Source organism: Seriola dumerili, unplaced genomic scaffold, assembly GCF_002260705.1.
Source record: "Seriola dumerili isolate Sdu_G_001 unplaced genomic scaffold, Sdu_1.0 BDQW01000109.1, whole genome shotgun sequence".
Taxonomy (NCBI): Eukaryota; Metazoa; Chordata; class Actinopteri; order Carangiformes; family Carangidae; genus Seriola; species Seriola dumerili.
The window spans coordinates 2,062,689-2,086,090 of NW_019174364.1; the positions used below are offsets into that span (position 1 = coordinate 2,062,689).

At 42.0% G+C, this 23,402-nt stretch overlaps 1 protein-coding gene across 1 annotated transcript in view; it reads right to left on the reverse strand.

Moving 5' to 3' along the window:
- Positions 1–23,402, reverse strand: part of cacna2d2 (calcium voltage-gated channel auxiliary subunit alpha2delta 2) — a 136,853-nt gene that overhangs the window by 53,303 nt on the left and 60,148 nt on the right. The window contains exon 4 of the mRNA XM_022746733.1: positions 14,335–14,394. Coding sequence (XP_022602454.1) covers positions 14,335–14,394 — 60 coding nt within the window. The remainder of the gene's footprint in view (positions 1–14,334; positions 14,395–23,402) is intronic.

Consider the following 23,402-nt stretch of genomic DNA (forward strand, 5'->3'; position numbering starts at 1 on the left):
CGTTAGACAATCAGTGCGCCAGCGAATATTTTAGCTGCGGTATTGGCTACTGGTGCCAGACACCTTTCTAAGACATTTTATGTTGGCTTTTCCTTCTATTTGTCACATATCTGTACTAGTAATGTCATTGGTATCATGTCTGTTTGCACAGCTGGACAGCCGTGTTTACCTTCCTGCACCGTCACCCTGTGCATATCACTCCCGCTGAATCTGCACCATGTACATACAGTGATCACCGCTTACAATAAAACTTCAGTATTAGCAGCATTAGTTGAAGTATTACACATAACGCCTCCTTGTGCGACTGTCTTACCTCTCTTAGTCCACAGATTTAGCGATCATAAGCGGTATATTAACATTTAATAACTGGGCTACATTATGATGTAGTTGTTAGCAGATGTAACTGTTGTCAGCGATTACAACTTTTCCTGTTCTATATTTTAATTCTTTATCTGTTTATACATCACCTTCATTTGCAGTTGTTGACAAATACATTAATAAAGACTTACAACTGTGCACAACCACAGTATTTCTGATTAAATTAATAATCTCTGTGTAAACACTACCGCTTTCACTCAGATTACATATAAATTGTACTTGAATTTATCGGGATAAAGTTGTTGTCTCTTGCAATATGATGGAAATAAAACCTCTAAACATAATTAGACAAGCGCCTAGAGTTACACCGATTCTACTCATGAACGCAACAACATCCGACCACACGATCTGAGACGCACCGCACAGACAAGCACAGAAAAGGTAGCTCCATGTGGACGAGTCCTAGGCCAGCATGACCCTCTGAGCAGCCCCCCCCCCCAGGGTTGCACGGCCATCTGCTGCGGCTGGTCATAGGTCTCTATGGGCTCAGGCTCTGGGTTAAACACACATCTGATACAACACCATGCCAGCAATTATCCCACACTCATGTCTCTCCGGGCCCTGTGCACCCGGGCACACATACACATATATAATACATAACCCTATTCTTACAGACACTCATATACAGCATGTACGCACTTGTGAATATATATACAGAGTGAGTGTGCGTAGAAGTCTGTGCCTACACACTCACACAACAGATGCACACACTGAAACACACAAAGTCTGAGAAATTCCCACTGACACAAAGTGCTATCAGTAAATTAAATCTATCATGCTGAGTGGACCAACAAATTCCAAACAGGAGACAAACACTGAGGTCAGGTGATGATCTCCAGCCCCTCCCTTACATCAATCTTCCTCCGCTCGTCTCCTACCCTCCCTCCTCTCTTCACCCTTATCTCGATCTGCTTCCTCCCTCCTCCCTTTGCCCCATCTCTCCTCCTCCTCCTCCTCCTCCCTGCCCTGCCTTATCTTCATCTTTCCCAATCTCTCTATCCTCAATACCAGCCTCCTCTCGCCAATTTCAGATTTCAGCAAAAGCAACGGCGCGTAGGTTAGATGCCTACTGTTGCTATAGAAACCGCCCCTCTGCTCTAGATTACAATGTGACTTTGTCTCCTTGCCAGGGCTACAATGTCTGCTCGTTTTTATGTCTGACCAGATGCAGGCCTGCCTATCTTTTGTTTGTCTGTACGCCTGTCAGTCTCTCTGACTATGAGGTTGTTCTTCTGCCAGCATGTTTCATGTCATTGGTATGCGCATACTATTTTAATGTCATCTTTTTGCTTGCAGTTACACATTTGAAACTTCAAAATCTTCCTTGCGAGTAAATGTCAGAGCCTTTAAAGTCCAAAATTTTATCATATGTGAAGAGGACCTTGAGAGATGATTTATCCCGTAAAGCACAGAATAACAATACGACTGAAAAATGGCTTGTACATACCAAACGCTGTCATATGGAGGGCTACATGTTATGACTGAGTGTGGTCGTTGGAACTAAATCTTTTGAATTTGAATCTGTGAGCTCTCTCAATGGGCTGGCTGAGACAGGTTGACATTTGAGTGTGAGACAAGCGCTCCATCATGGGTGGGGACAGATTACAGTCATATTCATATCTCCTCTGGACACCTGCTAATGATTTTATAATTACAGAACACACTCTGTGCCTCTGCCGTGCCCTGGGGTGTGCACACAAGCATGCAGAAAAACGCGCACACACACGCACACACACGCACGCACGCACACACACACACACACACACACGCACACACACACACACACACACACACACACACACACACACACACAATGCACCTCTCTCCTGGCCCCGATAGTCTCGCAATCATTCCTAGCACCAGTTTCCCTAATGGAAGCTGACATTATATCAAACACAATAAAGGATTTCATTTACTGCTCTTCATTAACCCACGCACATCAGCCCATAAGGTACAAACCAACACACACACACACACACACACACACACACACACACACACACACACACACACAAACTGCTCACTTAGTGTGAAAATGCAACCAGAATAAAGAAGGAACTAGTATTACTGCATCATGCTTCTCAGGTTGCAGTTTACATCGCTGTCCAGACTCAGACAATATATGCAGTGAAGTACGTCCTCCCATATGTGCATCCAAGGGAAGCGACTTAATGAAACGTATTATGTGTATTTTGTCAGAATTAGCATATGAGTTCTTTAGTTGTCTCTACCTGTCCCTCCCTCTGTCTCCCAATTTCCACTCCACAGTGTCCTCATATCCCATCTCTGGATGTCAAACGGTATGAACTCTAGACATTGGAACTAGATAAACACTAGGCCGTATTAGCTGGTGAGACCTCTACTATAACTAGCGGGAATGCAATTCTCCAGACTGAGCACATACTTTGACCCCGGTGCACAGACGACACACAAGTGCATTACGATTTACGTGTGTTAAGTAAGAAATGACTGACATCTAATTTCTTCTGCAGAATGAAATGTAAAGGAAAAATATACACAAGGGCATTCACACTAAAAGGAGAGACGTCAGAATGAAATCACAATACACCATGAAAAACTAATTTGTTCAGCTCATTTGCTTTAGTTTATATGGCCCACAGGTTTATACAAGGGTGAAAAGGTGAGTTCATGAAATATGATTTTCAAACAGTGGTAAATTAATCATAGACATGTAGAAATTTGTCAGAGATCTAAAAGCCCTTTAACCACTTTGATCTTGAACTGCAGAGGTTGCCTGTGAATAAAATATGAAACCTTGTTCTTTGGTGGTGCGGTTTTGATTCAGGGGATGTTAAATCCCTGGTGGGTGCAGGCACACTGCTTATTCACTGAAATGGGAAAAACACAGTATGTGGACAAAATTCCTCTTCCTTGTACTCACACCTTTATTCACTTCATCTGTGAGTAGCCATAATGTTTTGGCTCATTTTCGGTGTACATTTTGTAGGCTGTAGTTTGTGGTGCTGTTGAACTGTATTGTGTTTTACTGAGAGGTATTACTTCTATTTTATCCATCGCATTTTCAGGGTGGATACATTTTAGAATGCAATACAGAAGTCAAAAATAACCACAAAGTGGAATAAACACCTCTGTAAAACACTTTCATCAAAAACTGAGCCTATCAACACCCATGAATTACAGGGCTGTTGTTTGATACTGCTGTAGTTTTAGCCAGATGTATCTAAAACCTGGCCACTGTGTGTACAACAAACACTCAATAAACTAAAGACCTGAATTTAGCTTTTAAAACTGCCATGTACGCTACTTATCGTCATTATCTCCATCATCACTTTGCAGATACAGGAGCGACGAAGAGGCAACAAAAAATACATGGTTATTGGTTAAACTCAAAAAATTGATCTTAGATCAATACAATATAAATGCAGGTATAGAAAAGCCTTAAAAAAAAGGAAAAACTCCCCAAAATCAACTGCAACTTATTTCTTATTTAATTCATTAAAACCCTTTTTTAATAACATAAGAGTATCTTTGTATATCAATTATTGCAGTTGATTCTTGGGAATCTTTATATATTATTAAAGTTTTTTTTTCCCACAAGTGTCCCTATCCTGAAAGAAGCCATTTGTTACACTGTCACATCACTTTCCAAATAAATGCAGACACACTGTTCGAGGTGTCTGGTCTGAAAAATGTGGCTGTTGTCTTAACCACTGAAGGTTACAAAAAAAAATGCCTCTTTATAATGTCAAGTCAATAAAGAGTCAACCAGCAAACTGGAAATTAAACTGTTGGCCTGGAAGAAAGAGAGAGCGAGGGAGGGAGGGAGAGACCTACTGAGCTGGAGTGAAACTCAGATAAAGGAGTGCATGACGGAGGCCTTGGGCGGGGCTGCCTCCCTCTCCCTCGCTCTCTCATTGGCATGCTCTGCATCTCCAGGCTTTTAAGCGATTAGGGAGCTGCTGAGACCATGGCGTCCAAGCATAGCTCCATGCAGATGTTCATTTGTATGCCAATAAACAAATGTGCCCCCAGATTAAAGCTCCAATACACAGTGCAAATTCAGCAAAGTGAATGACATTCTCCATGCACATCTCATCAATGTCTTGCTCCTCTTCAGACAGAGCACCATGCCCCCTCCTAACTACACACTCACTTCAAAGACTCTCGCAAAGATAGGCAGCAAACCAAGAGATAGAAGACAGGGAGAGGGAGGAGAGAGACGGAGAGAACAGTTGTGGATGAGAGAAGTCTTGATTATTAAGAAATTAAAAATATGTAATTTAAAAAATATTAAGGTTACATATTCCATGGTTATATTTCATGCCCCCAATTTCGGCCATGAATCTGCAATTTCTGCTCTTTAAATCTCTCTTTGTAAACATCCTGCAGGTCACAAAATCCTATTTTTCTCCTCTTTCCCTCCCTCCCTCTCTCTTTTTCTCTCTCTCTCTCTCTCTCTCTCCCATCTCTGCTGTGCTGTCTCTTTCTTTCAGAGCCTGACACTTCCCCTTGGTAAAAGCGGTTAAATCAGTCTGTGAATATTCCAGTCCTGCGATAAGGAAAGAAGGCTTTGTCCTGCTGCACTCTGGGTAATGCTGCTCTCCATTGTTGGCTGACAGGGCTCCATTGAGGAGCAGGTTTTAACGCTGATAGCATCACCACACTGCATGGACACAGTGCCAGATAAAACGCCTATCCAACATGACACATGCATGCCAATACCTCCCAAACAAGCCCTCAATCTGATCATCAGAGGAGAAGCAGGAAAGAGGTGGTGTAACACCAAATAAAGACAAATAAGATAAACAGGCCATGGCAATATTAACGCTATCATTGGATTCCAGAGGGATTTGATAAAGCAGATGCAGTTATCCACATCTAACATTTTTTACAGCATCTGTAGCTGGGGTGACCAATCAAAAACAATCCGGTGCTCAGCCTGGGCCTCTCTGTCCAATCACACTGCAGCTTGCTATGACACCGGTGCTCCACTTATCTGAGCAAAGTGTTTCTAGGATCCATTTTTCTTGGAGCGTTGAATACAGCTTTTCATTTCACTGATGTTTTTCAGCCATTTTACCATTGTTAGTCCTTAGAGTCCTAAAGTCACCACCCCCTCCTCACAGGCTGACTGAGAGTGGCCAATCAACAATCAACGCCGGCCTAGGGAAACCTGTTATTTTCGACCCCGTAATCATTTCCATCAGATGCCTTGCTGTCCCTCACGATGATTTGAACATTCAAATGACAAAGGGGTGCCTACTTTAAGATATCTGCAGACAGGCACCAAGGACAGCAGGGACAGAATACACCGAGCAAACACTAAAACCCTAAACAGGCATCTCTCCTCAGCCACACCTCGGCAGACTCTGCATTATCCCAGAGAAAAACATCAGAAAGAAAATGTAAAGTTTTCCTACAGACATGCCTTTTAACTGGGACAAGAAAAGATGGCACATGGCTGCAGCTGTCAAATATGTTTAGTATATAAAATGTATTATTATAGTGAAAAATGCCAATAACCAGAGCCCAGGATCATGTGTTTAAATCGCTTCTTTTGGCCAACCAGCAGTGTAAAACCCAAAGATATTCAATTTATAATTATAGAAATATTGTCAAATCTGGGAAGCTGAAACCGGTCAGTGTCATTTTTAAATCATTACTGACTTAAACAATTAATCAGTCATTAAAACTGTTCTGATCAGAGTGCTCTGGTGGCCTAAAGACTTGAAGCATACACAATGAACTGCAACATCCCTGTTTCAAGTCCATTTGGGGACCACAGTTATTGTTGTTGTCATGTTATTTCCCATTCTCTGCCATCTCTCTACTGTCAGCTCTATAATCAAAAAAGAAGAAGAAGAACAGAAGAAGAAGATGGAACAGTTTTCTATCAATGAATGAATTCATCCACTAATAATTTAAGCTCTAAGACAACATATGTTGCTGTCTACATAAAAAAAGGGAAAATGTTGAAGTACAGAAAACTATGAGTGCCATCAGTGTATTTTTATTTCTCTTTTCTTGACCCTGCTCTGACCAGAGGGGCAAAGAGGCAGCAGGTTTACACTTTAAAATAACATTTCATGGGTGTTGGCCATGTGTTGAAATGGGAAAATCGAGGTCTGCAGTGTGGCTCACTGGATTTCTCTGACTATTGATTCCCATCTCCTGTCAGCCAGAGGGATCGATCAGTGGGATTTAGACATGGGGGCCGCTCTCTCAACCCTCCCTCCTGGCTAACGCGCTGCATCACAGTTGGCCAAACTTCTGCTGACTGAAGGCTTAGTGACACACCTGAACCTTTCTCTTCCTCTGCGTCCTTTTTATTGTAGCGTTTCTCGTTACTTGTTTGTTATGTTTGTTGTATACTTTAGTGCTTCTTTCATTCTGAGCTATCGTAGACTTCGCCAACGTCTCCCTACTTGAGTGAAGAATAGCATGAGTTTTCAAGAGGTCTCTCTTGAAGCAGCAGAGAAATATAAGGGGTGAGATTTGAGGAAAAAAAAATACAGAAGTGGAGGTAGAGAGAAAGGAGTCAGAGCAGGGAAGAAAAAAAAAAGAAGCAAAGTACATTTCTACCTTGGAGAGCGACACTTAAACAAATTACATCGGTCTGCAATCAAGAAGCTGAAATTACCAAACTGTTGGGTCACCACAGCAACCACAAGCCTGATCAAAGCTGTGAGCAGAGCAGCAGTTGATAGAAAGTGAGGGAAGGCACAAGGAGAGGAGACAACAGAGGGATGGGAGAGCTCAGGAGGAGAGAGAAGCTGCAGTCAAAATGGGATTTTAAGGTGAAGTCTATATTGACATAACACTAACTGATCAATTGCCTAATGTGGCTTTATCCACACAGCAAGGATCGTCTGCTTTCCTTTCATCGGGGTGTGTGTTAGCATCAGTTGTAGATGCATCTAAGTGGTGAGTGAAAGTAAAGCTCAGTCTAGTTTACACACATCATCAGATACATTTGATAGGAAAGAGAGACTGTAGGAATTTCTCTTCACATAGCCCCTCCTCATTTCTTTCCCTTCCAGTGGCGAGCAGATGGAAGTCCGTTCCATGGCTCAGGATTCAGTGATAACACTGTTTATGAGTTCCATTACGTGCTCGGCAGGCTGCGAGCACTCTGTCTCAGTGCAGCCATAAGGAAGAGAAAGAAAAAAAAACTGCTCACAATGAAAATAGATACAGTTTATTTGTGATTATACAATGTGGCTATGCTTATCAGTGTTTGAAATAAGCACTGTGCATATAAAAATAGCTCACATAGCTACCCCCCCCCCCCCCCCCCCCCCCCCCCACCCCCCTCTTTGGGCTNAAAATAGATACAGTTTATTTGTGATTATACAATGTGGCTATGCTTATCAGTGTTTGAAATAAGCACTGTGCATATAAAAATAGCTCACATAGCTACCCCCCCCCCCCCCCCCCCCCCCCCACACACACACACACACACACACACACTCTTGGGCCTCTGCTATGGAGATCCTTTTGAGTTTTGGTGGTTGTGGTGCTGACACAAGACAAAATCAGTTTTTGTTTTTTTTTTCTACTTTTGCTTTCGAACGTCTGCAACTTTCAGAATGAGGAAGGGATGGATGTGCAGCTCAGGAAATACAGTACAGACAAAGTCAACACAACATGATGCATAAAGTGTAAAAAAAACAAAAACCAGTAACCATGACTTGCAGGTAAAACACCTAGCTTGCCAATTAGTGCTCTATGGATATTCTTCACCTGGTTCAGCTGAACTATTAACAGTAGAGGGAGGGAAAATTTTTACAATTCCACAGGAAAACATTTGCTAACAAATACTAAAATGCATCCGCTTGGACAAATGGTCCATTGCTCCCTGGTTTGATGAAAATGGTGGTTTGGCAACATTTCCAACGGACAAAAAAAGGGCAGAAATAACAGAAGAGAGTGATGAAACAAAGCCAGAGTGAAGCGTCCCTTCATTTCTGTCTATTTTATCAGAATCTGAGTTTGAATCTGTCCAAGGCAGCCCTCATAAGACTAATGTATTCTGTGGCTAATGGAGCTGGTAGCTTCGAGGGCTGGGCTGAGAGTCGCCACAATGATTTTCACTCATTTCCTCTGAAGGGCCAATTATCTCAAATAGAGGCATTATGAAAGGAGCTGAGCTTGGTCAAGTGAACAAACCCTTGCAACCCTCACCCCTACCACTTAAGGTCATGCTACACCTCTAAAGGGGCAGCAAATGTATCTGAAATATCAACAAAATGCAGCTAGCATCGATCCCCAGTGAACTATTTGAGAAAATGCACAGAATCTAAATCAAAGAATTGGCAAAAGATGATTCAGAATAGTAAAGACTATTAGAACTGGAGGACGAACCCTGCAGGCTATGTACTGTATGAATATTTTGTGTAGGTATTACAAGGATACTGATGAACATACATGCGTGGAGACCAAGAAGGAGGTCACACGAATACCACTGTGTTATGTGTTATGAGAGTGGGTGGCTGAGTGGAGATGAGGAGAGAAAGAGGCAGAGGGAGAAGAAGGGGAAGAAAAGGAGAGATTGGCTTGATTGATTAGAGAGTGATGATTGCAGTAAATGGCCTGGAAGATGGCTCCATCTCTGTTTCCCGTTTTCTCCATCTCTTATACCTTCTTCCCTCGCTCACTTGCTTTCTCACTTCCACCTCTCTCTCTCTCTCTCTCTCTCTCTCTCTCTCTCTCCCTCTGTGCCTCTCTTCGTCACCCCCCCTCTCCCCGGTTTCATCATGGCAACCCATCAACAGAGTGCCTCTCTCTCTCCCCTAATGGCACAGCTATTAGCACTAATGCATTTCAAACGTACAGCAGCTGCCACATCACAATCTGATGGAAAGTACATGTCTTCCTCCAATCTCCACAATCTCCATCCTTTTTTTTTTTCATCCAATCTTGTGTCTCTGTCCCAATGTGTTGCACTTTGTGTCAACCCTCCTTCAGATAAGTGACAGTGGTCATCATCGCCAGTCGCCAATGATGGGAGATTAGTTTTTGAACAACTGATTGATAATAATGATGCTGATAATATATTATTGACCAGATATACAATTTTCCATTTTGGAAAGTTAACAGTTAGATTGGTTTTGGGGTATTTATTTATTTATTTATTTACAAATTTGCCAACTTTCTGCCACTAACAAAACTTGTTGATGGTATTTTCATGATTCTCTTTGCAGTTCAGAGGGTGGGATTATACAAACATAGCTTAACCACTGGATGTTTAAAGGATCAATACAGGAAAATAAATCTTTAAATCCATAATGACTTTTGCTTTTGGCCACTTGTAAGCAGCCAATTGATATAGTGAACTTTTTTTTAGCAGTTTAACAGTTGCCCAGTTCCACATCCAGGAGACACTAAGCAATATTAGTATTTGTAGTGATGTTTCTGGCCACCTGGCGAATTAAGTCCAATGGCCGCTCTCCTTTTACTTCTGTTTTCAATAACTCCTGAGGGAAATAACTGACTCTTTAGCAGTTAAACGGTTCCCTATGTTCACCAGTTAGTTTCCAGAGCTTTTTTCACTGAAAACAGCTGCCTGCTGAAGTTGTAAAATGATGCGACAAAAAAAGTGAAGCTGCAGAATGGGAAACCAAAACATTGGGCTGAAAGAAGCTATAAAGCAATATAGAGTTGAGGGGAAATACAACTCTTTCATTTTTTTTAATATTCTTACTGCAAAAATCTTAATTATAGGTGCTTTAAAGTTTTCCAAAGATGGATGCTGGTTCAAACTAAACAACACTGTTAACTCACATATTGCTGAAGTCACCTAATTTCACTGATAAAGTAAATATTTACTTCATATCAAAAAAATATAATGGGTTTGTTGAATAATGTATATGTGCCACGACAAGAGTAGTTCTGGTGACTTTGTACTGTAATTGTTAGGAGTTTGGTTGTACTGTTAACAAAAGATTTGTTAACCGCAGGCTAACTATTACAAAATATTAAACCTTCAGCATTAGTCATATGCTCTGAACCCACACACTTGCATGATCTCAGCTAAACTAGGCCAAGCTTACCATTTATCAAACGTTCAAACTGCAGTCAGAGACATGAAAGTTTTTCTTTTTTTCTAGTTTATGACAGAAAATTGTAAAAAAAAACTTTAAAAAAAGTTCTGCCAACATGACAACCCACCCAACACCAGGAAACCATAAGATATCTACAAATGCATTAAGGACTCCTAATTACATTGTGATCAGTCATAGCAATCATTCAAGATAACTTCAAATGTATCTCTCCTGGTCAGAATTCATTTTAAGATAATGTATCTATAATGAAATTGGAGATGACACCAAGCTATTTTATCATATAAAAGCGTAACTGGATTTAACTTAAGAGATATCCACAATCCATACATGAATACTGAATACATTTATTTCAGATATCAAACTACATTTTAGCAACTCAAACTGCTAAATTGTCAAAATACATATTAGAATAGCATGTTATACATAATTACAGGGGAAATCACTGGTGGCGTAGGGCACATGAGACTAATGTGGTGTAGTTTTCTCCGAAACACTCCACCACAAAACTATTTTATGAAAAACCTAGCACCTTAACACGACTGATGCAATGAAACTAAAGTGATGTCCACAAACATAAACAGCAGCTGCACCTGGCCGGACGTCATCTTACCTGAGAATTTAGTTGTCAGAGACTGTCTTTGATTTCAGAGTTTATCTAACTGTGTAGTCAAAGTTTAGGTTTTGTTCAGTGTATAAAGAAGCAACTTTTTTTTTTCAAGGCCAGTATTTTATTCTTAACCAGACCACCTGTACTGTGTCTAGACTCAGAAGCTGAACCATGATTTTAGTAGTGCTGCCAGCTCTCTTAGTTGATAAGTGATCAGTCCCTTAGGCCTTGGTTTAGTGAAATGTTTTTGTTTAGTCTTTTTATTTTTTGTCAATTAATGGTCCTTTGTTAGTTAACAGTTATTACTTAATTACTATGGTCTGCTCTTTCACAAGAACTACATTTTAAAAGATCAGTTTGCATGAGTGCATTAAATCTTTAAAGGGACATTAATGCAGTAAGTGACTTTTCAGCTTCAATCAACTAATCAATTTCCTCAAATAAATCCTTTGAATATTAATCAACTAAAATTTTCTTAAGCTGCAGCCTTAGAGTCTATTTTGCATTCAGTAATTCTTTTGTGTTTTTTTATGTGGCTAAGTTGTTGCATTTTTGTATGAAATGTCTATGTTAAATGTAAAGAAAAGAAAATGAACAATTTAAATTTAACTGTTTAACCAAGCTGGACTTCACTACTATAAATGTAGCTTAAAAAGTCTTTAACACTCAAATGTGGTGACGTTCTGGGAGGAAAACTATTAAAAGCAGTAAAGCAATTCAACAATGTTTTGAAGAGAAATACTCTTTGACTTTCTCTATGGAAAAGCAACATTTAAATCACCTTCTAAACACTACATATATACATGTATACACATCCAGCGAGTGGGTCAAAACTGTAGGACCCAGGATTTTTTTCATGAACTCTTTCTGAAATAGTAAACTGAAAATTGAGCTATCTGCTGATATAATCCAGAGAGGTTCAATAGTGCTCTGCTCTCTGGCTCCCAATTTTCTGTTTACAAAACAAACAAAAAAAAAGAGTTTTGATATTTGGTTTTGAAGTTGCTGGTTCTCCCTCGTCCCTATGAGAATTGCAAAGCAGCACTGAAATGACTGCGTTGCCTTGGGATGACTTTCTTGCCAACACAATAGTCGAGTGTCACAGAGGGATGGGCACCTGACCTTGAGAAATCACCGGCAATCCAACACTTTAATGTCTATTTCACACACCATTACATTCCAATGGATTTAAAACCCTGAACGACCATCACAACAGTTGTTACCATCAACATTTTGACATCCATAATGTCCAGCAGTCGGGATGGTCAGAAACCTGGCTCTGTAGTTGGACCAGGGAAAGACTTGAATGTGTGCGTGAGGAAGAGAGGGAGAGAGAAAAAGAGTGAGGTCTTCCCATTGCTACGGTAACAGCTGCGACGGCAGCCGCTATGAGGAACAGGCGTGTCATTGAGTTTCTATGATGTCACCAGTTTGGCGAGGCAAGCAGATGGGCTGGGCCAGGTACAGAACCTGCAGTTAATAAACACATACAAATAAATACCCGCTTGCCGACAAACACAAACAAGCACATTATGCTTTTCCAACATACACCGGAGTATGCACACACGCACGCACACGCACGCACGCACACACGCACGCACACTCAAAAATTCTATCAAAATGCACCGCCTCTCATGCATAAACACCTTTTCTCTTCATTTGACAGACTGCTCTTTAAGATGCGACGCATTTCTCCTAATATGCCCAAAGAGCATGCAGCCCTAATCTAATTAGAGTGTCAGTCAGCAGAGTGTTCACCCAAAGAGAAATTAGGAAAGCACAAAATCTACAAACAGGAAAAATCTTCTTGCAAGAATGTGGCATATATTCCCCCCACCCCCACCCCTTTCTTCCACCACTTTGTGAGTTTTTTTAATGGTTTCACAGTCGCCCCTGCTGAGATTCATTACCTGGCCTAATAATAAAGGCAAATGAAATCAGCTCCAATGCATTATTAATAAAGGAGCAACATTAGGATTCATTTGCAGTATTTGCAACAGTATGATATATTCCGACTGTTTTCATGCCTGATTAAAGACACATACAGATAAGAAAAGAGGTATATGAATGTGATGGGGGTTGTGAGGATAAGGTTCGGAATGAGGCTGGGGTTCTGGACAGAGGGAGATGTAGAAACGGGAGTGACAGAAAGGAGGAGTAGAAACAGAGGGAGAGAGGGGTGGGATGAGTATGGCTGGATTAAAAAGAGTGCCGGCTTTTCCACTTGAGGAAGTATTGATGCCATGTTGGATGCAGCTACTTATGAACAGGTGTGCTGTGTGTGGTCACTGTGACCCAGGCTCCATGTCCTGCATGGCTACACATCCGATTGAGGTGCATCGGAGTCGGGCAGGGAGGGGCTGGCAAGCCGCCCCCCCCCCATGCCAAAGATGAAGGGACAGCCGCACTGCAGCTCCCTCCCCCAGACCAGCAGGGAGGGAGGGAGGGGTCGGTGCAGCCTAGCCACCCCAAGACTACAGCTTCAGAGTGTAAGCAACCATGAATAAAAATGGACTTTGCAGGGAAGTAGGGCTCATAATTATTCGTTTTAAATCAGTTAAAGCCTTTTCTCAAATATCCCCCAGGAGGCGCGGGGTTAAAAATCCATTTGTGGGAAGTGTACCATGACAGCGAGCTCGTCTCCCTGGAGACAGAGAATATGACAGTAGGGAATGTGCATGTGTATCTGTCGGGTGAGGCTATGTATATGTGTGTCTGTGTGTGTCTGTGTGTGTCTGTGTGTGTGTGTGTGTGTGTGTGTGTGTGCGCGCGCACATCAGTATGCATGCATGTTCGTGGGGCATTCCAGTGTTTGCAAATTTGAGAGTCAGTGGAGCACGGTGGCTCACAAACACACACAGACAAACATAAACCAGAGTAATACCATGTCTCCTTTTTTTAGATTTCAAGAGCAGATTTCTAGTGTTTTAAAGGTCAGCTACAAGAGAATGCAATGTCCAACTTGCTGTGTACTGTGAAACAAAACGGACAGAAAGCTCTTAGATAATACTGAAGCCCATGGAAATGACAATCCCCAAAAGTAAGCAATTATAGTGTGCATGTGTACGTGCGTTGTGCGCTTGTGTATATTATTGTTTTTCCAAATTGTCTCTGTGATGCTGATCACATTGTCATTAAAGGATTACATGTAAAACAACTAAACTGAGGGGGAATTGGAAAACAGATGCGAAGGGGCAGATGAAGGGAAGATTAACCACTTTGCTTGAAAAAGGAAAGAGAAAAAAAAAAAACGATAGAAGAGGTCTTGGAGAAAGAGGGAGAAGAGCGGGTGTCCTACTTTACCGTCACACCGTCTTGCCATACATGCTCCTTCTGAAGCTGCTCCGCCTCCCTGGCCAGTTTCTACAAGGAAACACAAAAGCAGAAGTGTTAGTGTGAAGGAGTCAGTAGAACATTTGTTTGTGAAACAGAGACGGACAGGCAGATGAGGACTGTGACCTCGTTCTCTACAAAAGCCAGCACAGCTAGAAATTAACAGGTTCATTCAGAGGATTAGGGAGCGCCATACCCAACATGGTCCTTCAAAAAACTATTTGTGCACATCCTATTGGTGAACCTACGAAGTTCTTAATGCTGTTAGAAGCTATAAATTGTTTCTCAAAATTGATCTAACTACAAATTTATTGATCAATTAAAGAAAATCCCACATGGGCATCATGAGCAAAAAAAAAAACAAAAAAACAAAAACATGTACCGAGGGTGTTGTTGTTGTCAAAGTGTGTATTTGTTTGAATGACAGCTGAGTTAGAAGTGGTATGACACATAATGTAAACAAACCTGTGCTAGGCAGGGATCATTACTATCTCTGGTGCTGAGGCAGATCCACACCGACTGATCTAGACATGCAGGTTTAGTTTTTAAACGGTGTGCACTTTTCCCTAGTGGACGTTTGTTTTGCAAACAAGATGTTTGTCCATCCTTGTTGATAAGAAGTAAATATTAGCGCTAATAATGTAATGTTTGCTGCTGTTAAAATTCATTGTTTAAGCTGCTCTCAAGTTGTTACTGTCACATTCACAACGATTGAAGAGTGATAGTTACTGCTTTATGAAAATGAAGCAGTAACTAACATCTAACTAACATCTCAAACTAGTATCAAACACCACTACCCACTGATGTTGTCATAAGAATGTGCTTTAATAGTCTAGTGTCATTTACCATGATGTAGCTTATAGGCTTATCTCTGAAGAAGCTTACTGTATGTAGGCTTCTCATATAGGAAATCATCCAACTGGCAAATATGGTGAAGCCTTGGAGTGTCTCTCTTTCCTCACAGTGCCCCCCCCCCCTTCCCTCCCTCCTATGCCTCAGTATCTAGGTTTCCCCAGGCCTCTAGGGGGCGATCTTGTTACTGTCCCAAAATAGTGTGATTGGCCATACAGTCCCAAGGCTCTAAAATGACTAGCCCTACTTAGACCCCTGCTACAGTAAAACCTCATTCATTTGTGGAGCCAAACTGAAGGGCCCCCACTCCCCGACCACAGGGGGCTTTTTATCTACCAAAAACACACAAGACATAAACTTTCATTATAGTGAAAGCTGTCCTATTTCTATTAGAAGCCCCGCCCACCTCATCTCAGCGGATCCTCCCACTCACAGCCACACAGTCACAATGCTGCTCCACCTACTCTCAACACAAACACACACCAGGCAGAGAATATCAGTCCAGACTCTTACGCATATCGTATAGGGACATTTGTTGAGCATAATGGTTTAAAGTATGTACATAATGTGATTTCACTAGCGTAATTTGTGGCACATAATAGCAGAAAATGTGGATCAGTTTGAGTCCTCTGTGTCTTTATGCGTTTGCATTGTGCTTTTAATCACCTGAAAAGGCCTTAAATAACAATGATAAGATTTCATTCATTTCCTAATGAGACAAAAGGCAAATAAAACAATGAAATGCAGATCTAATTAGCCCACTGAAATTATTACCAAAGAGTCCATTAGAAAAGACAGTAATTGTGTGGCTTTTCGTTAGAGAGGGTCAGCCCTGCTAAAGGGCAACGCCACAGTGGTAATCTCTTGGTGAAACTATGAACTCCACATTTTTCAATTAGGGATAAACACAGAGCAGCTCAACAATAATCTCACTGCATTGCCTCATCTGAGATTAGCCTGAAAATTAAAACCATATGATGTTACTCTCGTTCACAACAAATGTTTTTGTTTTTTCTATTAATATGAATGATATTTTTGAGGACATAGAAAATCTGTTGCATAGAGTCCCCCCCAAAAAGGCCCCCCCCCCCCCCAACTCTCTGTCATGATCTGTGATCTAGCTACCCTTTCATCCTTTTGGCTCAGTCTTTTTCTCAGGATTAAATCTGTCAGTAAGAATCTCTACTTTGTCCATTTAGAAAATCCATTTCTCTCTCCCTTGAGTAGCCCAGGTGTTTTTGTTTTTTTTTTCCAGTTCTGTTTCTCCAGCTGCCTCTCCCTTCATACTCTTCCACCCTCTGCCCCCGGTAGGCCACCATTTTTCTGGGACCCTATCTCTTCCCTAGCAGCTTAATGCAGTCCCCGTGCTCCAAAACAACCATGTGTCTTCATGTGTCTTCCCTTCCTCTGTGTTGGCCCAGATGGATGGGCAACACAAACAGCCAATGAATCAGAGTGAGAGATGTGGGAAGGAGGGGGGCAGGGATATATCATCTATGCTGGTGGCTGGAGCCCAAGCAGCTTAGAGTACTGGATGAGCATAGTGAGATCAGCACAGTACAGCACAGATAAGCTCACTACAGGCCCACACAACACAGCAAATAACACTACAGCATACAGGCACAAAGACACCAGGAGAGTCGACAACATGAGCACGGGCATCTAATGTTATTGCCTTTGTAACCTTGACACAAAATACATCACATGTTGGGCCATTTGTCACTGAGTCTTCAGGCAAGGTCAAGAACCATAAACACAACTCTGTAATGGATAGTGGCATTTGAAGTGCCTCTACAAGGTCTGCAGCCTTAAACAACGCACAATGGAGTCTGTCATGTATGCAAACACTGTACATAGTGGTGCAGGTGACAGTATAATTGTACAAGCAGCCAAAGAGCAGGCGGTGCAGCCTGATGATGTCTCCACTGTCGAAGAACCCTGCCGCTGTAAAAGATCATGGGCCCACACTGTGAACTAACAGAGCAAGAAGACAGCGGAAAATAAAAAAATAACGAAAGGCTCAGCATGAGGCGATTAGGATCTTTAATATTCATAACTGTGCAGTTTGCTCTGTTCCAAAGGGGAGCAGTTTAATCACTCAAAGTCATGTTATTTCTAGGGGAATGACAGCACACCAGGGACGGACAGCGTCATGCTGTGGTGAGCGCCAACTCGACACCGGGCCGCTTGTGTGGTTGCTGCAGCCTGTTAGGCCCTTCCACTGAGCATTAACTTAAAGGGCACTCGACGTACCACACTGGCGTCCGTGCGATCTGGAGGGACACTCTAAAACAGCCCTAAAAAGTGTGTGTTTGAGCGAGAGGGCACTTGAGAAAACACGACACGGGTCTGTACGTGTGATTGCAGCCTTGAATCGAGGTACTTAACATGTTCCAAATGAGCCCCTCAGCTCGGTTCCTGGGAACGTTTAAGTCACCTTGGGGACCAAAAGACTGTGAAATGACTCTGCTGAGGTCACTTAACCTTCTCAGAGCGACTAATACACCAAGGGAAGACCCTTAGTAAATTTTCCAATGATTGGCCGCTGTGAACAGTGACAATCATAATGGCAAGCCACTAAGCTCTTTGTAAAAAAATGTCTAAATATAGAACAGCTTTCTTAAGGGCCCTTCCCACATTGTTGAATTAAATATCCAGATGCAGCATCAATACAAATCATATCTTTACTGTATCTACTGACACGTACAGGATCGCGAAGACACATCAGCAATCTCTTGTTTACTGAGAGACAGTGTAAAGGACATGATCCCTCTGCGGGTGGTGCTGCTTCCATGGTGCATGGTGACATATGAGGACACAATTATCACAGAGAACACAAGGAGCTTTAAAATTTGAGTGAAAACTGCTGTGTGTCATGGCTGCTGACAAATTCATGTTACATCAAAATGTCACCGCCGTGTCATGGCCTTAAAAGCTGCTCAATGTGCTGTAGTAGTGTGGAGAGGTGCAGTGTCATGCAGCAGTTAATCCATTAGGCGGCAGCAGACTGAGTGTGCCAGTGAGCCCCATCAGCAGCGGCAGCGGTGGCGGCGGCAGCGGCAGCAGCAGCAGCAGCCAGTGGAGCCTGTCAGAGTGAGAGCAGTCTGCTTTAAGCTCTTCATTCTGTCTTCTCCACTCGGCCGGGATTAAGGCCAATCATAGAAATCACTGAGTCAGAACCGTCCCACAATAACAGATGGAGGGACTTTCCACTCCAGAATTTTAAAACATCACAGACAAACTCACTTTCACTCCGCCTCACACCCTCGCTGCCATTTCCCCACCACCACCACCACCACCACCACCACCACCTTTCATTCTCGCGCCATCCTTTTATCTCTCCTCTTCGCTCGGCTGTTTTATCCAGCAATCGTATGCTGTACTCCATTTCTCTCCATCTGTCTCAGTTTACTGCCCTCAAACTTACTCCCTCTTCTAACGCCGTATTAATTCCAACAACACAGTCACAAACCAACTTCAAAACAGTTAAATTGACTTCACAGAGTGCAGAACTCGTCGGTAACGCAGGGTGAAATGGGAAGAAGCTTGAAAATTTATGACATATTTTTATTGCTTGCATTATTACACATTCCTCTCAGTGGAGTGACTGAAATGACAAAAACATCCAATTTCAAAGTACTGGAAGAAGGACAGCGATAATAGGAATAGACTTTCCTCTTCAGAGTGGTCAAACAATGCAAAAGTCCATAATGAGGAGAAATAATGACCCTTAATTCGAGGTCCCTGGCTGGTTTGCTACTGGCAGCTGGGTATTGTAGTCCTTATTAGCTAACTCTGACAGAGGATCTGCATGGATGGGTGGGAGAACCCTGTCTTTGTTCTGTGATCCAAAGCACCCTGTGGCAGGCCCATTTGCAGAGGCTGTGTGTAGTGCTATTGTAGCATGTGCTGAGATAATCCCTGCCTTTGTTTCCCCCCCCCTGCCCGCTATAATCTCTCCCCTTCACAACGGAAATGTTAACACTTTCTTTTGCATTTCCCCACTCATAGCGACACGTTCCCAACTTCACTCTGCTGTTTCCACGGAGACCCGATCTGGAAGACGCGAGGTGTCACCTACCCACAGCGGCGGCGGCGGCAGCATCGTCTCACAAGCTTTTCAAAATCAAACAGCAGCTTTTTCTACACTCAACACAGGCGCACAGAAACACAATATTTCCACAAAAGATTGCCAGCATTGTGCTGTGTGTAGTTCAATGAGACAAAAAAAGGCAGCTGTCTTTACTTTGGAACAATACAGTAGCTCTCTGCCTCCCTCACAATGAGCTTCAGAGCTACACTGAAAATAATCAACCTTGATCATAAGCTCTTGTGTACTAATCACTCTGCTTCTAAATTTATAATATGGATTTAATCAAAATATGATAATGTTAGAAGCAATGTCACAGTTGATCTAATATAACTGACTACTGACGTATCTCCATAAAAACAATATTCATTCTCTTCTAATTGGGGCACTTTTTTGTTTCATTGGAGAAACCTCATTCAAAATAATACGCATTTCACTCATTAAACCACAGAGCCTTTAAAGCTAAGTGGCAGACTCATCTTACCACAGAACGAGGCCAAAGACCATTGTACTAAACATTATCATTCACTGGAGCAATTACTACTATAAATTCAATTAAAGCTCCTATGGGATAAATGCTACAACTCTGTCACATCGTTTACTCACAGGTGCCCATGAATACAAAACTACATATATATATATACACACAGGTCACGGTGCACATATCCAGCACAAATTTAAAGGATATAAAGGGCAAACAAGGTCACGGCTTGGACATCAATACAACACAGATCTGCAGCCCTGACTGCTCGCAGGTAGCCAAGTGTTCTACATGCAAGGGCCAGCAGGGGGCTCAGGGTGAGCAGGCAGGCAGAGCGGTGTGTCGATGGGGCCAGGATTAGCTCAGTGACATGTGAGTGTCTGGCTGGTTGGGCTCACTGTCTATTGTTTGACAGATAGTCACAGGCATGCCCAAACTGCTGCCCGGCCTTTCCTGCTGTTGCCGGCATCAACCAGACAACAGGGACAGAGGCAGGGAGCCTAAAGTCGCCATTTACAAAAAAAAAAAAAAAAAAAGAAAGAAAAGATTCAGACGTCTTGTTTATTCAGGCATTGGCCTTGCAGGTGAGTGAGGAGGAGAAAATTGCATACCCGTTGTCTGGAACCAGCGATAGCTAAAAATAAATAAGTCAAATAAAAGAAACCCAATGACATTCCACCAGAGAGACACAGAGCACATGACTGCTCTTTTAGTCTGTACATCTGTTAACAGGTGTGTGCGATTGCCTGCATGACCTGCTCGTTTCTCCCGCCTTCTCAGCAGGCTGTGTGGGGGGGGGCTGTGCAGAGCGAAACAGCATCAAGATGCAGGGCAAACGTCTCCTTGATCAGAGGTGAGAATGATATATATGCGCTCGCCGAGAAATAAACACAAGCACAACAAGACGGAGAGCTAATGTGTGTACTCCACGACTCAACAAAGTGCTGTCTGTGTCACATCCTGAGAGAAACTCTAGTAATGCCAAAACATACAGATTATGTGAAAATACACATGCAAATGTTTATATGTATGTATGTATGTATGTATGTATATATATATATATATATATATATATGTATATGTATGTGACTTTGCCAGGACACAAAAGAGCAAGAGGGAAAAAAGAAAAAGAAAAAAAACCCGAGTTGGGATTTTTTTTAAAATAAGAGTCATACCAATATTATCTCAGTCTATCAGCATAGCACCATTTCTTTCACCTCGCCTCACCACAGCGCTGTCTGCAGTTCAAGGGCAAACAGTTTATTTTTTTTTTGTCTGTCTGTTTTTTGCCCTTTACTTCAATCATCCTCCCTCTTACTTTAGATTGCTGATAGAATAATGAGAGAGTTACACATTCAGGGCTTATATAAGAGGGGTGATTATTCAACTAAAAGGTCATGATGTGTTTCCAAAAGATACTTTGTGATGTCTTGCAGATTTACCTCACTCCCTGCCCTCCCTGCGACTTTTCTGCTACAAAGAGAAAATGTATGGTGTCTGACAAAAGCGTTGTAAAGGCAGAAGAGAGTCCAGTGACAGCAGCTGGTGTTTGACAAAGTGTATCATTGACAGTGTGTGGCCGGCATTTGTTCAGGATTTACACACATGTGCGCATGAGTACACACCGTCAGTCATATTCATCCATGTCCAGAAACACACACTTAACACTTACACACACACACACACAAACTATTCATCTAGTATTCCAGCAGACATAAGAGAGGAAAAACATGCAGACACGGCCGTCTCTCAAAGCAATTACAGCAGATTGAAACCAAATTAAATTTGAAGCCTAGAGCAACACCAGCGACTGAACGCCTATGACAGATACGACAGGGGAGGACGGGGAGTGCCGTGGCACCAAAGGGTGGAAGGGATGATGGAGAGAACGGCAGGTGTGGGTCACAGAGGAGGAAAGAGAGCTACTTGGATAGAAGAGCAAGCACAGAAGCAGAAGTAGGGCAGAGAACATCAGGAGTGGACTCTACTGAGACTTATACAGATGGTTTTGAATGTTTTAACCCATTACCTGTATCTGTATTCTATATGTTACTGCCAATTGATTTCAAAAAGTGTACCATATGTTGTTAAATGCACTTGAGTGAGTTACATTTCAGTTCATGTCAGTTAATGGAATGAACTTGGAGAGACTTGCTTGAGATAATCTTTGTCATAATGCCCCAACATCTCAAACTGGCGACTCGGATGTTCAATAACAACCTTTTAATGACAAAATTCGCACTGTTTCTTTTTCTTCATATCCATGTTTGTTTATTGTTTGTCTTGTTGGGTTTACTTTGACACAACATACTGTAGTTGTTGAAAGCCATGCTCTCACAGCAGTGACAACATGACAAAAAAATAATAACGGCACAAATTGTGAATTATGAGCAATTACCCTACAGTACATGTCTGTCCATCTAATTTGATTTTCATACTGTAATGAAATTGATGAAACTGGCTGCTGAAAAATATAAAATCAGTCTGAAACCATACGGCACGCTTTCGGAAATTGTCAGGAGTAATGTAAAAAAAATATGTGATTTGCAGTTAATGAACTAAAACATGAACACAGAATGTAGTATACAACGTCTGGCTGTTGCATAAGCTAAAAACACAATGTTTCACCTGTCGAATTATGTTACAATAAATACAGTATATCTGGGAAAAATATAATGAGTCAAAGAGGAAACAATACACAATCAAGAAAAACACCAAATAAAAAACATTTTTTCGCCGTCATCACACTGGAAGATGACACCACGCAACTAGAAATATACCATAATCTGTAGACCATTTAGCAATCACAAGCGTGCTCGTTACAGGCATACAGATTAGCTCGGTTTCCAGTTCTCCAAGAGATATCATTTCTCCATTTTCATTATTCTAGTCCAAGAAATGACAGGATTAGTTGTGGCGGCTTTTAAACATCTGATGTTATCTCCCTCTCCTGGGTGAACAATTAATCCCTCTCACTTTCCTTCTTCTCATCACCCGCTCTCTCCCCATCCAGGCTTCATCTCTCCTACATTTCTCTGTCACCCCCACCCGCACCCCTCCTTCCCACCACGCTGTCTCTCTCTCTCTCTCTCTCCCAGAAGAGATCTTTTCAACGAGAGAGAAACGGAGCTAAGTGCCCTGGCATTTAAATACCTACAGTGTACCATGGTGTTATATAAAACCAGACAAGGATGGTTTGTGTAATCACAAGTAACTGGTCTCACAATATGTGCACACACTTACAAATCAACACTTCACGCACTTTATTAGCATTTTTGCTGCGATCCACTTGTCACTACCTTCCTGTTTGATTACTATACATCAACAAGAATAATAATCAAGACTCCTGTGTATGTTGTTCACTAAATGTATGATGTTCAGTTATCTGAACTTGTCTCAGCCCCATCAAGTATTCAAGTTTACGGACGAGTGTCAAGTGTCTTAGTAAGGTGGTGGGCCACCACGTGCCTTCATTGATCCTACAAGTCTCTGAAGTCAACTGGAGGGATGGACACCACTCTTCCAAAAGATTTCACTTCACGTGGTGTTTTGATGACGGTGGTGGAGAGCGCTGTCTAATACGTCTGTCCTAAATCTCCCAAAGGTTTCAAATGG